At 36.8% G+C, this 13,237-nt stretch overlaps 1 protein-coding gene and 1 long non-coding RNA gene across 15 annotated transcripts in view; one reads left to right on the top strand and one right to left on the bottom strand.

The window, feature by feature from the left end:
- PLEKHA7 (pleckstrin homology domain containing A7) overlaps nt 1-13,237 on the bottom strand; it is a 152,127-nt gene that overhangs the window by 36,014 nt on the left and 102,876 nt on the right. For all 11 annotated transcript variants that reach the window (XR_009152237.1, XM_058158766.1, XM_058158780.1 and 8 more), the window contains 2 exons: nt 8,042-8,220; nt 1,025-1,492 (listed from right to left, as the gene is read on the bottom strand). Coding sequence is in view for 10 of the 11 variants with exons in the window: in XM_058158766.1 (XP_058014749.1) it covers nt 1,025-1,492; nt 8,042-8,220 (647 nt within the window). In the remaining variant the exon portion in view is untranslated. The remainder of the gene's footprint in view (nt 1-1,024; nt 1,493-8,041; nt 8,221-13,237) is intronic.
- LOC131185887 (uncharacterized) overlaps nt 1-13,237 on the top strand; it is a 52,276-nt gene that overhangs the window by 22,904 nt on the left and 16,135 nt on the right. For 3 of the 4 annotated variants that reach the window (XR_009152248.1, XR_009152246.1, XR_009152250.1), the window contains 2 exons: nt 42-136; nt 253-484. This is a non-coding gene — a long non-coding RNA (uncharacterized LOC131185887). The remainder of the gene's footprint in view (nt 1-41; nt 137-252; nt 485-13,237) is intronic. The other variant, XR_009152249.1, reaches the window with a different exon arrangement.

Below are 13,237 nucleotides of genomic sequence, written 5' to 3'. Positions count from 1 at the left end.
CGTATATATAATTATTTATTTACATTGATCTTATCTTGCAGAAACTATTTCTAAAATATGATGTTCACCAAAAACAAAGAAAGTAATTGAAGTTGCTGTTGAATTGTAAATATATAATTTCATTACCTGGATTCATGTGAGTTATTGTTTATAGTTCAAGACAAAAAATTAAAAAATATGACAAATCATAAATTTATATAGTCTAACCTTTTGCACAATTAATAGATGGTTAACTTTCTGTCATGTTTTCAGAGAAAAATCTTGACTTTATGTCTCAAGAAGCCAAGAAAGGCCTTGTAAAACCTAACTGCAATCAACACTATACAGTGATTAAGAGGGAAAAGCATGATGACCTCTTACCCAAAATGAAGTTACAGAAGAATACAAATGAGAATGGACAAAAATTATCGACTGCCTCAATAAACACAAATCTATATTTTAGACTAAAGTTATGGTCTATACAAGCCCGAAATGGATTGAAAAGGTAAAAGATAATCTTTTCTCATTAATTCTCAATCTGTGAGATCCTTGATAAACAGTTAGATAGGAGATTGGAAACTTCCATAGTTCTGATTCTTCAGCCTGACCTTTAGAAACTTCTTTCTCCCATCCAATTTTCTAGACTTCATAATACAAAAAATCACTTTCTCTATATATGATGCCCAATCTAGTTTTATAGATATTTCCTATCACTACCACTTTCCTTTTTGAAGAATTCTATATAACACCACTCTGAATTGTTCTTTTTAAAACTATTTGGTGAAAAAAAAAACAAATTAAATGTTGTATGAATATATATCATACTCAGATAGACTGAAGATACACTGGTCTGCACATTCTAATTCCTAAATTCCAAGAAAGTTTTTTTTTTTCAAGAAAGGCTCTATGTTGCTGCTGCTCCTATATAATTGTGCTAGAGAAGAGAATTAGGAAGTCAGGAATATTAACTATGGGAATCAAGAAAAGTACCAAACCTCTACTTTAAAATAGTGAAATATAGAACAAACAGTCCTAGCTTACTAACCTTTTTGTGTCTCCTTTCTGGACTTTTACCCAATGTTCTATGTGAGTCATATTACTTTTCCTTTGTGTCTCCTTATTTTGTGTTGATCTGGGAATAAAGCCTCTTTTATAGACACTGATACCATTCTGCTCTACTGGACCTGCATTTAATGAATTTGGAGGCATTCCATTCTTCTCAAGAGTTTGAGTTGCTTGAGGCCGAGAGAAACTTGATGTGGGATTCAGTGTTCCACCAGGTTCTAATAGTTTTTTAGGTTTCTCCCATTTGGAATCCACAGCCTTCTTCCTTGCAGTGTAGTGTTCATCATCTCTTACTTTTTTCATTTCTTCATGTTTGCCATATGCAGGCATTTTGGGTGATTTTCTGTAGCCTCTTTTTGCATCAGCTGGTTCTAACTTAGTAACTTCTTTGTAGGCATCAATATGATTAGCTTGAGGGACAGCTTGCTGATCTGTTTTTTCTGTTCCTCTAAGGAAAAAAGAAATCCACAGACACTGAAGTCAGCACAGTATTTTTAATCACTTACGATTGCTCAGATTTTATAGTTGAAATGAACAGTTTTTGTTTTATTGCAGAGGGTGCTAATACTTTCTGACCCCAGGCCTTTTAATTCCTCACTTTTAAACCCCCTCAAAATCTCATGAAATTGACAATTTTGTATCAAAATAGAGTTTTTAAAATGTTTACAATTATTTTAGTTTTATATAAGTTCTAAAAGTCTCAAATTTCCTTGTAACTTTGCCAGTTGCAATGCAATGGCTAAAAGAATCAATATGTAGAAGAGTAGCACAGGGTATTAGCATGATATACAAGCAGTGGTGGGATTCAAATAATTTAACAACCAGTTCTCTGCCCTAATGACCAGCTGAGTAGGTGTGGCTTGGTGGTCATGTGACCATGTGGGCATGGCCAACTCAACATCACTCACGTCGATGCGTGCTTCGCCTTAGCTGTTACAATGTAATAAGGGTTAACCAGAGAGGCAGTTTCTGTAAGCAGAGCAATAAACATTAGGCTAGAAACAACACCAGAATGTTTCCTTCCTGCCTTCCTTACAGGATTAGCCCTGTAAAGTGGAAAAAAACAAAATAAGATTTCTTCCAACACCCGGTTCTCTGAACTGCTTAGAAAGTTAACAACCAGTTCTCCCGAATAGGTGCGAACTGGCTGAATCCCACCACTGTATACAAGTCTAACATTTGGGGACCAGAGGTGGGATCAGAAGTGAGAGATGCATATAGAACATGGGTGTCAAACTTGTGGCATCACATTGTTGTCACGTGACATTTCGCAACATTTTTTTCCTTTTGCGAAGCTGGGGTGAGCATGGCTGCATGTGATGCATCTGGCACACGTGCCACCCAGTTTGACACCCCTGGTCTAGAATATTATAAAATGTAGCCTTTCCCCTCAATTATTAAAATATCTCTCTTTCTCTTTTTTTCTTTTGAGTATTTTTTGAATAAATTAATCCCTGCAGTTTTCTTGGCAAGGTTTTTTAGATGTGCAATGGCCTTGCCTCCTTCCTAGGGCTGAGTATGATCGGCCCAAGGTCACCCAGCTGACTTTATGTCCAGTTGGGATTAGAACTCACAGTCTCCCAATTTCTACCCAGTGCCTTTAATCTCTGAACAGGAAATCTGCTTTCCACTGGCCCATGCAATTATTTATTTGACAAGGAAGGAGGGAAAGTGGGTAAAGTTACTCAGTGTTGTCCTATCACCGCTATATTCAAGATAGCTCCTGTTACTGCCTACTTTTTGACTGATTATTTTAAAAGCAACTCAAGGAATAATATTGCAGAACAAGCAATCACAACTATAGAATCTGTGTTCCTAAGGTATTGCTTGCATGGAACTTTAATATAATGTCAAGTAAAACAAACCATTTTAAAGACCCATAAAATGAATAGAACAGAACATAACAGAACAGGACAGGACAGGACAGAATTCTGTATTGGGCAAATGTGATTGGACACACAAGGAATTCGTCTTTGGTGCATATGCTCTCAGTGTACATAAAAGAAAAGATACATTCATCAAGAATCATAAGGTTCAACACAATGATAGTCATAGGGTACAAATAAGCAATCAAATCGTATTAGGAAACAGTCATTATAAATCATAAGGATACCAGCAACAAGGTTACAATCATACAGTCGTAAGTGGGAGGAGATGAATGATAGGAACGATGACAGGATTAATAGTAGTGCAGACTTAGTAACTAGTTTGACAGTGTTGAGGGAATTATTTGTTTAGCAGAGTGATGGCGTTCAGGAAGAAACTGTTCTTGTGTCTAGTTGTTCTGGTGTGCAGTGCTCTATAGCATCGTTTTGAGGGTACAAGTTGAAACAGTTTATGTCTGTGCCCTGTTTTTGACTCATGCAGTATACAGGTCCTCAATGAAAGGCAGGTTGGTAGCAATTGTTTTTTCTGCAGTTGTAATTATCTTCTGAAGTCTGTGTCTGTCTTGTTGGGTTGCAGAACCAAACCAGAAAGTTATAGAGGTATAGATGACAGACTTAATAATTCCTCTGTAGAACTGAATCAGCAACTCCTTGGGCAGTTTGAATTTTCTGAGTTGGTGCAGAAAGAACATTCTTTGTTGTGCTTTTTTGATGACATTTTTGATGTTAGGTGTCCATTTTAGGTCTTGAGATATGGTAGAACCTAGAAATTTGAAGGTCTCTACTGTTGATACTGTGTTGTCTAGTATTGTAAGAGGTGGTAGTATGGGAGGGTTTCTCCTAACGTCCACCACCATTCCTACGGTTTTGAGTGTGTTCAGTTCCAGATTGTTCTGGTCGCACCACGAGGCTAGTTGTTCAACCTCCCATCTGTATGCGGATTCATCATTGTCTCAAATGAGACCAATCATTGTTGTGCCATCTGTGAACTTCAGTAGTTTAACAAATGGATCGTTTGAGATGCAGTCATTGGTAAATAGAGAGAAGTGGAGAGAGCACACAGCCGTGCTAATTGTACAGGTATCTGATGTGATTCTGCTTAACTTCACCTGCTGCTTCCTGTCTGTTAGGAAGCTTTTGATCCACTTACGAGTGTGTTCAGGTACCACTAACTGGTTTAGCTTAATTAGAAGAATGTCTGGAATGATGGTGTTGAATGTGAACAAAGGGTCTACAAAGAGGACCCTTGTGTAGGTCTTTGGAGATTCAAGATGTTGTAGAATGTAGTGCAGAATCATATTAACTGCATCATCTGTTGATCTATTTGCTCGTTATGCAAATTGCAGGGAATCTAGCAGCAGATCTGTGATGGTTTTCAAGTGGGACAGCACTAGCCTTTCAAAGGTTTTCATGACTACAGATGTTAGAGCAACTGGTCTGTAGTCGTTCAGTTCCTTGATGGTGGGCTTCTTTGGCACTGGGATGATAGTAAAGTGTTTGAAGCAAGAAGGAACATAGCACATCTCTAGCAACTTATTGAAGATTCAGGTGAAGATGGGGGCCAATTGGTCAGCACAGACTTTTAAGCAAGAAGGAGTTATCTTGTCTGGGCCTTGAGCTTTTCCTGGCTTTTGTCTGTGAAATAGATCTTGCACTTCCTTTTCTGTGATCACTAGGGGTTGTGAACCCAATGGGATGGGTCAGTTGTAGGAAGCTTGGCTGACTGAGATGTGGGTTGTGGAGATAGGTGGCTGTAGTTTCCTTTCAAACCTGCAGTAAAACACATTCAGGTCACCTGCCAATTATTGATTTCCTTCAGCCTGGGAAAGAGGTTTGCCATAACCGGTGATATTTTTAAGAGTTTTCCACATGTTTGCTGGTTCATTTGTTAAAAACTGATTCTTTAGGTTTTCAGAGTAGCTTCTTTTTGCTGCTCTGATCTCCCTTGTTAATACATTTCTGGCCTGATTGTACAGCATTTTATTGTAGGCTTCCTCTTTGGAACAATGTAGCTGCTTAAATTTGGCTGTGAACCAAGGTTTATTGTTACTGTATATTCGCAAGTTCCTGGTCGGTACACTTAGGTCTTCACAGAAGCTGACTTATGATGTTACAGTACCTGTGAGTTCATGTAAATCTGCATTGGAATTTTTGAAAACATTCCAATCAGTGCAGCCAAGGCAGGCCTGTAACTTTAACTTTGCCTCCTCAGTCCAGGCCCTCACTGATTTAATTGTTGGCTTTGTTGGTTTAAGTCTTTGCCTGTAAGCAGGTACAAGGTGAATCATGCAATGATCAGAGTGTCCCACAGCTGTTTGTAGTGAAGACCGATAAGCATCTTTTAGTGTTGTGTAGCAATGATCTAAAGTATTCTTGACTCTTATGGGACAATTGACATGCTGAAAGTATTTTGGTAGTTCTTTCCTTAAGTTTGCTTTGTTTAGATCTCCCAAAATAATGGCCAGTGAATTGGGGTATTTGGCTTCAGCCTCCATAATCTGGTCAGCCAGAGTTTGTAATGCCTTGTTTATACAGGCTTGTGGAGGGACATAAACAGCAATTAGTAGAAACTCGCATGGAGAGTAAAATGGTTTACAGTTGATAAGAAAAGAAAAGACTCTAAGTTTTCATAACAGAATTTATATATTATAGTTATGAGACCAGCTGTTGTGGATATATAAGCATAAGCCTCCTCCCTTCTTTTTACCTGATGATTCTGCAATTCTGTCCACTCTATGTATCTGAAGCTCTGGAATTTGCATGATGACTATCTGTACTTCATTAAGGAGAAACCTATCTAAAAAAATCTGCCTCACTCCATCCCAAAATAGTCATTTCAAGGATTGGGAGGGTTAGCATGAATAAACATACATCTGTAGAATATCCTTTTTTATATTTTATTTTAGCAAAAGGAGAACGTTTAGGTAGTCAAAAAGTAACTTGTGAATGTACAGAGAGCTTGTTTTCCTCCCAGTAAATAAAAGGTCTTATCTTTCTGCAGCCTATCATTTATCTACGATCCTATAAAAATTTCAGATAAAGGGTTTTTAAACAATAAGAAAAACTAAAATACTCCCTCTGCCTGTAGTATTTTATTTGAACATGATTCTTACTAATTCACAGAACTTAGAGTCCTGCAGTCTCTGGCATTCACATTGTTAGTATTGTAGTATCTGAACTACAACAACTTAAAACATCTATTTTAAACAATTTGTAAATGGCATGAGAGAGCATTTTAAATGACTGAAAATACATATATACTAATAAAGGAGAACATTTGTAGCTCAGGGTTGACACGAGGGGTCCTTGGTACTCTCTGAGTTACTTGTTTTCTTGCAGATGTTTCATTGCCCAAACTAGGCAACATCATCAGTGCTAGTCCATCAGTCCACTAGCACCGCTGATATTACCTAGTTTGAGTAATCAAACGTCTGCAAGAAAACAAGCAAGCTCAGAGAGCACCAAGGACTCCTCAAATACATATTACTTAAAACATCTGTTAAATGCTTTGTACAAATAGTCCCATTCAAATATGTTTCTGATTATGAAAGATTCTAAGAAGAAACTTTTGATGTGAAATTCACCTTGACAATACAATTAATTCAATAAACATTTACTCAAGTTTTCTGCTGTTCTCCCATTTATTCCAAACTCAATCTTTGCTGATAATTATTTATTTTTACAATGTTTACAATTTAATAATTATCTCACATTATTACATAAATCCAGGGGTGAAATGCTCCCAGTTCGGACCGGATCGCCTGATCCAGTAGCGATGGCAGCAGGTGGTTCGGAGAATCGGTAGCAAAAATTCCTGCCCCCACCCCACCCCGGCTGAGCTGCGCGATCATTAGAGGGTTGTTGTGGTTTTTTTTACTTTTAAAAGCATTTTTTCTTTGATCGAAAAAATGCTTTTAAAAGTAAAAAAAAAGCCTCTGATGATCACGCGGCTCAGCTGGGATCGTCAGAACCCTTTAAAACAGGGGTGTCCAAACTTGGTCCCTTTAAGACTTGTGGACTTCAACTCCCAGAGTTCCTCAGCCAGCTTTGCTGGCTGAGGGACTCTGGGAGTTGAAGTCCACAAGTCTTAAAGGGACCAAGTTTGGACACCCCTGCTTTAAAAGGATGTTTTCTACAAGCTCTTCGGCCCAAGAGTTTGTAAAAAAAAATGCTTTTAAAAGGTTCTGGCGATCAGGCAACTCAGCGGGGATCATCAGAACCGTTTAAAAGCTTTTTTTCCTCTGGCGATCTCAGCTGAGTTGCCTGATCATCACAGGCTTTTAAAGGCATTTTTTTACAACCTCTTTGGCCGAAGAGGTTATAGAAAAAATGCTTAAAAAAAAAAAAGTTGGCCACACCCACCCAGTTACAGTACCCCCCCACCAAGCCATGCCCACAGAACCGGTAGTGACAAATTTTACATTTCACCCCTGCATAAATCCTTTCAGATACAGAAATTACAAAATAATAATAATAATAATAATGCAACCTTAGAGAAAGAACTATGGGAGAAATTTTTAATTATAGGCAGACTTGTGTGAAGTTATAAATATTTATATTTAATTTATATTTTGGCTACAAGTCAATATTGACCCCAGCGAGATCCTGAACTAGTCCTTGCAGTTTTTTTGGCAAGATTTTCAGAAGAAAATTATTATTGCTCATTATTGTAAATAAATGAGCTTCTGCAGGTGACAGTGACATCTAATACCCTAATATTAAAAGTCAAAGAGAGCGTAAAAAAAAGACAATGTTTTTTAAGTATGATTGAAACTATATCGTTTGTTATGAATATATATATATATCATCATCATTATCATTTAACAATCGCATAATTCCTTGCGGGGTGGAGTCTGGGCAACTGAATGGAGCTAGCAGAATGTTTACTGGCCGGATGCCCTTCCTGATGCCAATGAGGAGATTTGTTCAGCAGATATATTCTCACTGTGCCCAGAGAGAGAAAAATGTGCCTCTACCTAGGATCGAACTCACAGCCTCCTGATTGTGAGGCGAGAGCTCCATCTCTAGGCCAATGCACCACTCCAGTTACATATACATATACACGTGTACACACATACGCATGCGTGCACGCACATACACAGTGAACTTGCCTCTTTGGTGAAAAAGGGATTTGCATAAGAGCAGCTTGATTCATAGCATGGATCCAGTCATTCATATCTTCTTGAGTATCTGCACTAAAGTAGTATGTGCGCATCCCTGAATGCTCTGCCTGAGAGCCAATAACAGAACTCTTATTATATATATAAGCCCTCATGCCAGTATGGACAGCCTGTAAACAGAAAGAGAAAGAGACAAGAGGCATTTATAGGCAATGTCGAAGGAGAAAATTCCATGCTTTTGAAAGTACAGCAGCTATTTAAATTGCAAGATGTTTTAAATAATCAATATGGCCTGTGTTACAAAATAGGAGGTGGACCATCAAAATCACTATAGTAATGTTTCTGTGTAATAGAATAAACATGTTGGGGTTTTTTTCCCATACAATTCCAATGACGCATAGCTTGTTTCAGGCCTGTGTATCAGCAACTTAACATTTTATAACATTCCCCTTATCTCAAGGAAATGGATACCAAAAATTACACTGATAGGCCAGCAGAGTTTATGTTTTCTTATTCTTTGGCTGAAATTATAAATATTAGATTGCTGTGTAAAGAATATATTGAGAAGAAGAAAATTAAAAATCTTTAATACTATCAATTTTTATTAGAATGAATATTTTTAAAGAGTTATTTTCTGTTTTTATTAAAATATAAAACGGTTATAAAACTGTTATTGAGATTGGTTATGACCGCTTTGAATATACTATGTTACTGTGCAATACAGTTTTTAAAAATGATAATCAACACCCTCTGGATCACATTACATTTGGGGCAACCTAAGTATAAAGATTTGTTTCTTTTTACAGTTGATTTACATGCCATGCCACAACATTCAGTGAAACACAGGGCGGAGTACAGAGTATTTTGGGGAAATCAGTGCAAGAGTGAACATCGTACAAATTAGTTCAAATTATGATGCTACTACATACATGCCACATTAGCAAAGACAAGGAAGAGAACTTAATGCCACAACTAAATCTGTTTTGTTATAGAGGCATATAGAAACACAATATCCAACACAGAGCTTTACCATGAGAAGAATAAATATGGTGTGGATAAATAAATAAAGCTAGCAAGTAGCACTTATAAGTTGGCAGAATTCAGTTAAAATCTATGACAAAAGGAAATACTTTTATCTTTTTGGCAAATATAACACAACTTTCAAATTGGTCAGATATACATGAAAACAAAGAACTGAAAGTACCTCATTTTTTTGAAATGCTCATCAAAATAGATGTTGGTGATTCTAATCTATTTTGTTGTGAGCTCCTGAGTTCTCTCTGTGCTTGGTTATTTGCTTGCAGATGTTTTATTACCAAACTATGTAATATTGTCAGTGCTTGTGAGGGTAAGTTTTACACTCTGTTTATATACAGTAGCTTGCTCTACTTATGTTGAGGTGTGTTCTTCTCCTTGATTCTTTGATTAGGTTATTGTTTTCTGCTAGATTGTTTGTCTGGTGTTAATCCCTGCTTATCTGGGTGTGTCTGTGGGAGATATGTATTCTGGTCTTTTTGTTTCCTTCTTAGCTTTTTTATTGTCTCTTTTGAATGGTGTGTAAATGTGGTTTATCTTTATATGTTTATTGATGGCTGAGATTAAAATGTCTAGCCATTAGCAGACCACAAAACCTCTTAAAAGACAACTATCCCAAATCATAGAGATAAAGAGTCCTTCTGTGAGGGAGGGAGGCAGTTTCAAAATTAGATAAATAAATAAATAAATAAATAAATAAATAAATAAATAAATAAATAAATAAATAAATAAATAAATAAATAAATAAATAAATAAATAATAAGAGCAGATTTATTGACTAGAATCAAATCTCCCACTACATGCCATACAGTATTTGGTGAATGCTACTTTTAGAGATTAGTACTGAAAATGTCAGAATGTCAGTTACTTTTCATTTAGATGAAATTATAAAAAAAATACTGCTTTCCTTAAGTATAGACATTGTATGTGAGCCTCTTCATTTTTTTATGCAATTAGCGACAACAACGTGGTCAAACTGGTCAGGTTATCCTAGAATTAACATAGTTATCCAAGTAACGGTGAGAATGACCAAAGGAACAATAAATAAATTATGCTTGGTTTTGGTTATGGGCTTTCTGAATTTTAAGATGGGTTACCCAATCCTAATAAAGATTGACTGGTTCCTAATGCAGTACAAACAGCTTTTTCATAGATAGTCTAGTTAAAAAAGCAGAATATTGCCAATATCCACATTTGGTGGTAAAGGAAAGCAAGCTTACACAATTAGAGTAAGCAACACATGTCATGTTATCAGCAAACCCTGCCACTAGAATGACTATCTCCACCACGTGTAACTGATAGCATAAAACAGCAATGTCTAAATATAAGCCAGTTATCTCTTAGCAGCACACCAAATAAAGCAACATAAAAAGCTATGATTGTAAGTGCAGAGACAATCAGTAACAGCAAAACACACAAGAATTTTGTGAGCCATAAATTGGGACACATAGTTCTAATTTACAACCATTTTTAAATACATCACATACACATTCACAACAGGGATGAAAAAGTGATATTTGGTACCTATTCATGCATTCAGATGCCCTTATTCTGGAAAGAGGGAGAAGGAAAGGCAGTCTCTTTCCCATTTTGCACAGAAGAAGGAATGGAGAACAAACCCAAAGCACACATCAATAAGAACAGAACAAGAACAAAGTTGAAAAAGTTAAAAAGATGGAAGCCTAAATCATTAATAGGAATTTGGTGTAAGTTCCGACCCTTAGAAACAGCCATTCACTCTTTTTATAAAATGACTATACAGAATCTTAATGCTTCTGAAATTCATTTAAGATACTACCCTCCACAATTTTTCTCATGCAAACACTTGGAGCTAAAAAACAGCAGGATTGCTAATTATAATCAAGTTGATAGTCCTGGTTGGAAACAGTAAGGAATCAGTTGAGAAGACACTTAAATAGAAAACACAGAAAGACTATGTAATTACTAGCAATGTGCTTTTAAGATTTCCATCAATCCAAGAAAAATCAGTGCACAGTCTCCTAAGATAAGAAATGTCCAACATATTATTTTAATTGTGCTCATACATAATACAGGACACCAACCAATCTCACACAAATTAGCCTATGTAATATAGGCTCTAGGCTTTCTGGCCTAGAATAAAGAATAAATATTGGATTCTATAGATTCTTGCAGACAAAAAAAAGTTTATTTCAGGGAGGGAGGGAGAGAGGGAGGGAGGGAGGGAGGGAGGGAGGGAGGAAGGAAGGAAGGAAGGAAGGAAGGAAGGAAGGAAGGAAGGAAGGAAGGAAGGAAGGAAGGAAGCATGGATGGATTAATAGTGGGGTATTTTTCAAACTACCAACATGTTTCAGACATGCTAGCTTACATTAAATCTGCGATTTAAAAAAATATCTAATTTTAAAATGGAAAGCCATTGGGAATAAGAACTGTTGCTATCAGTGGTACTATTCAGCCGGTTCTATCTGGGTTGGGGAAACCGGTAGCGGCAGCTGCGGGAGCTCTGCCCACCTACCCGGACATCATCACATTCCGTTTCTGACGCTCTATGCATGCGCAGAAGGTCCTGCGCATGTGCAGAGGTTGCCCGTGCGCTCCCATTTGCAAACCGGTAGCGAAGGTAAATGAATACCACCCCTGGAATAAATCCTGTTGTGTTTTACTTCTAAGTAAATATATGAGTTTGCACTACTAATATTTAATATCAATCTATGCATTTGAATATTATTAATGAAATAAAGCCCAAATACACAAGGATAAATAATTCTGAAAGTAGTAGTAGTGATAAAAAATATTTGGGAAAAAATACTGCCTACATTTTTTATGAACAATGCAAAGTATTAGACAGAAGTATTTGACTTTAAAGATGGAATAATATAGATTAATACTGTACATAAACTGATTTGGATGCAACGATGGAAAATAAACTACACTGGGCTCAGGACTTGGGACATAGGAAAAAGAAAAGCACTGCATAATTACAACCAATCTGAAAGACTGCTTTTACGGATTCATTCAGACACTACATTTTCCACCAAAGAAATGAGAATAGCAAATTATAATGCATGAGTAAGCTACTGTTATAAACATTAGCAATGGAAATTCATGCTGATATGACCCCTAAGATAGACTACGACAATGTAATCTCCACTAGGTCACCTTGAGAGACTATTTCAAAACTGCAGTTGGCACAGAATAGCAATAGCACTCAGACGTATATACCGCTTTACAGTGCTTTTACAGCCCTCTCTAAGCAGTTTACATTGTCAGCATATTGCCTCCAACAATCTGGGTCCTAATTTTACTCATTTTGGAAGGATGGAAGGTTGAGTCAACCTTGAGCCTGGTGAGATTTGAACTGCCAAATTGCAGTCACCAGAAGAAGCCTGCAGTACTGCACTCTAACCATTGCACCACCGTAGAATACAGCCCCTAGAACGATGGAGAATGCAAGCTGCTACAGCTAGGTTATCCATATATCGCAGGTGCTGCATGGGTTATCTACGGTTTCCATATACAATTCAAAATGGCCTCAACGGCTTGGCTCCTACGTATCTGCAGGAATGCTTTTTCCTTTTAGTACTTTTCCTCTTTTTATCACTCTTATGGTCCAATTCCCTATCAGCTATTCCCCAACTATACAGATATTGTCATATTCCAATTCTCCAGTCATCTTGTGTAATTTTTTATAAAATAAAGAATTCACCCTAGGTAGAGATATTATCTGTATCCACTTTATGAGAATTTACCTCAGTGGGAGTCTAAAGGTTAAGGCCTCCCATGTCCTGTTGGAAATGAGACTTATTTCAACAGGGACAAACTTCCATAAAGTAGTGAAAAGTGAATTATTTTGTAGGGCATTGCAGCTATATAGCGTTCACAGAGACCAATGAAGGTGAGGTTTGAACTTGAATGATATTATATTGTTATATTATACTGTTTTTATTTTCATTGACTGCTCTGTTTTTATTCAATCTAGTTTTTATTTTATTTCGTAAATTTAGCCATGCTACTCACATAAATAACTCTGAGTGACGTACAAAGTTAAATACACCAAAACAATACAACAAAATACTGATAGTCCTCGCCTTATCACAGTTCATTTAGCAACTGTTCAAAGTTGCAACGGCACTGAAAAAAGTGACTTATGACTGTTTTTCACACTTACGACCA

Source organism: Ahaetulla prasina, chromosome 1 (assembly GCF_028640845.1).
Source record: "Ahaetulla prasina isolate Xishuangbanna chromosome 1, ASM2864084v1, whole genome shotgun sequence".
NCBI lineage: Eukaryota > Metazoa > Chordata > Lepidosauria > Squamata > Colubridae > Ahaetulla > Ahaetulla prasina.
The sequence above is the reverse complement of the archived record's forward strand: the minus strand, read 5'-3'. Positions and strand labels throughout refer to the sequence as shown.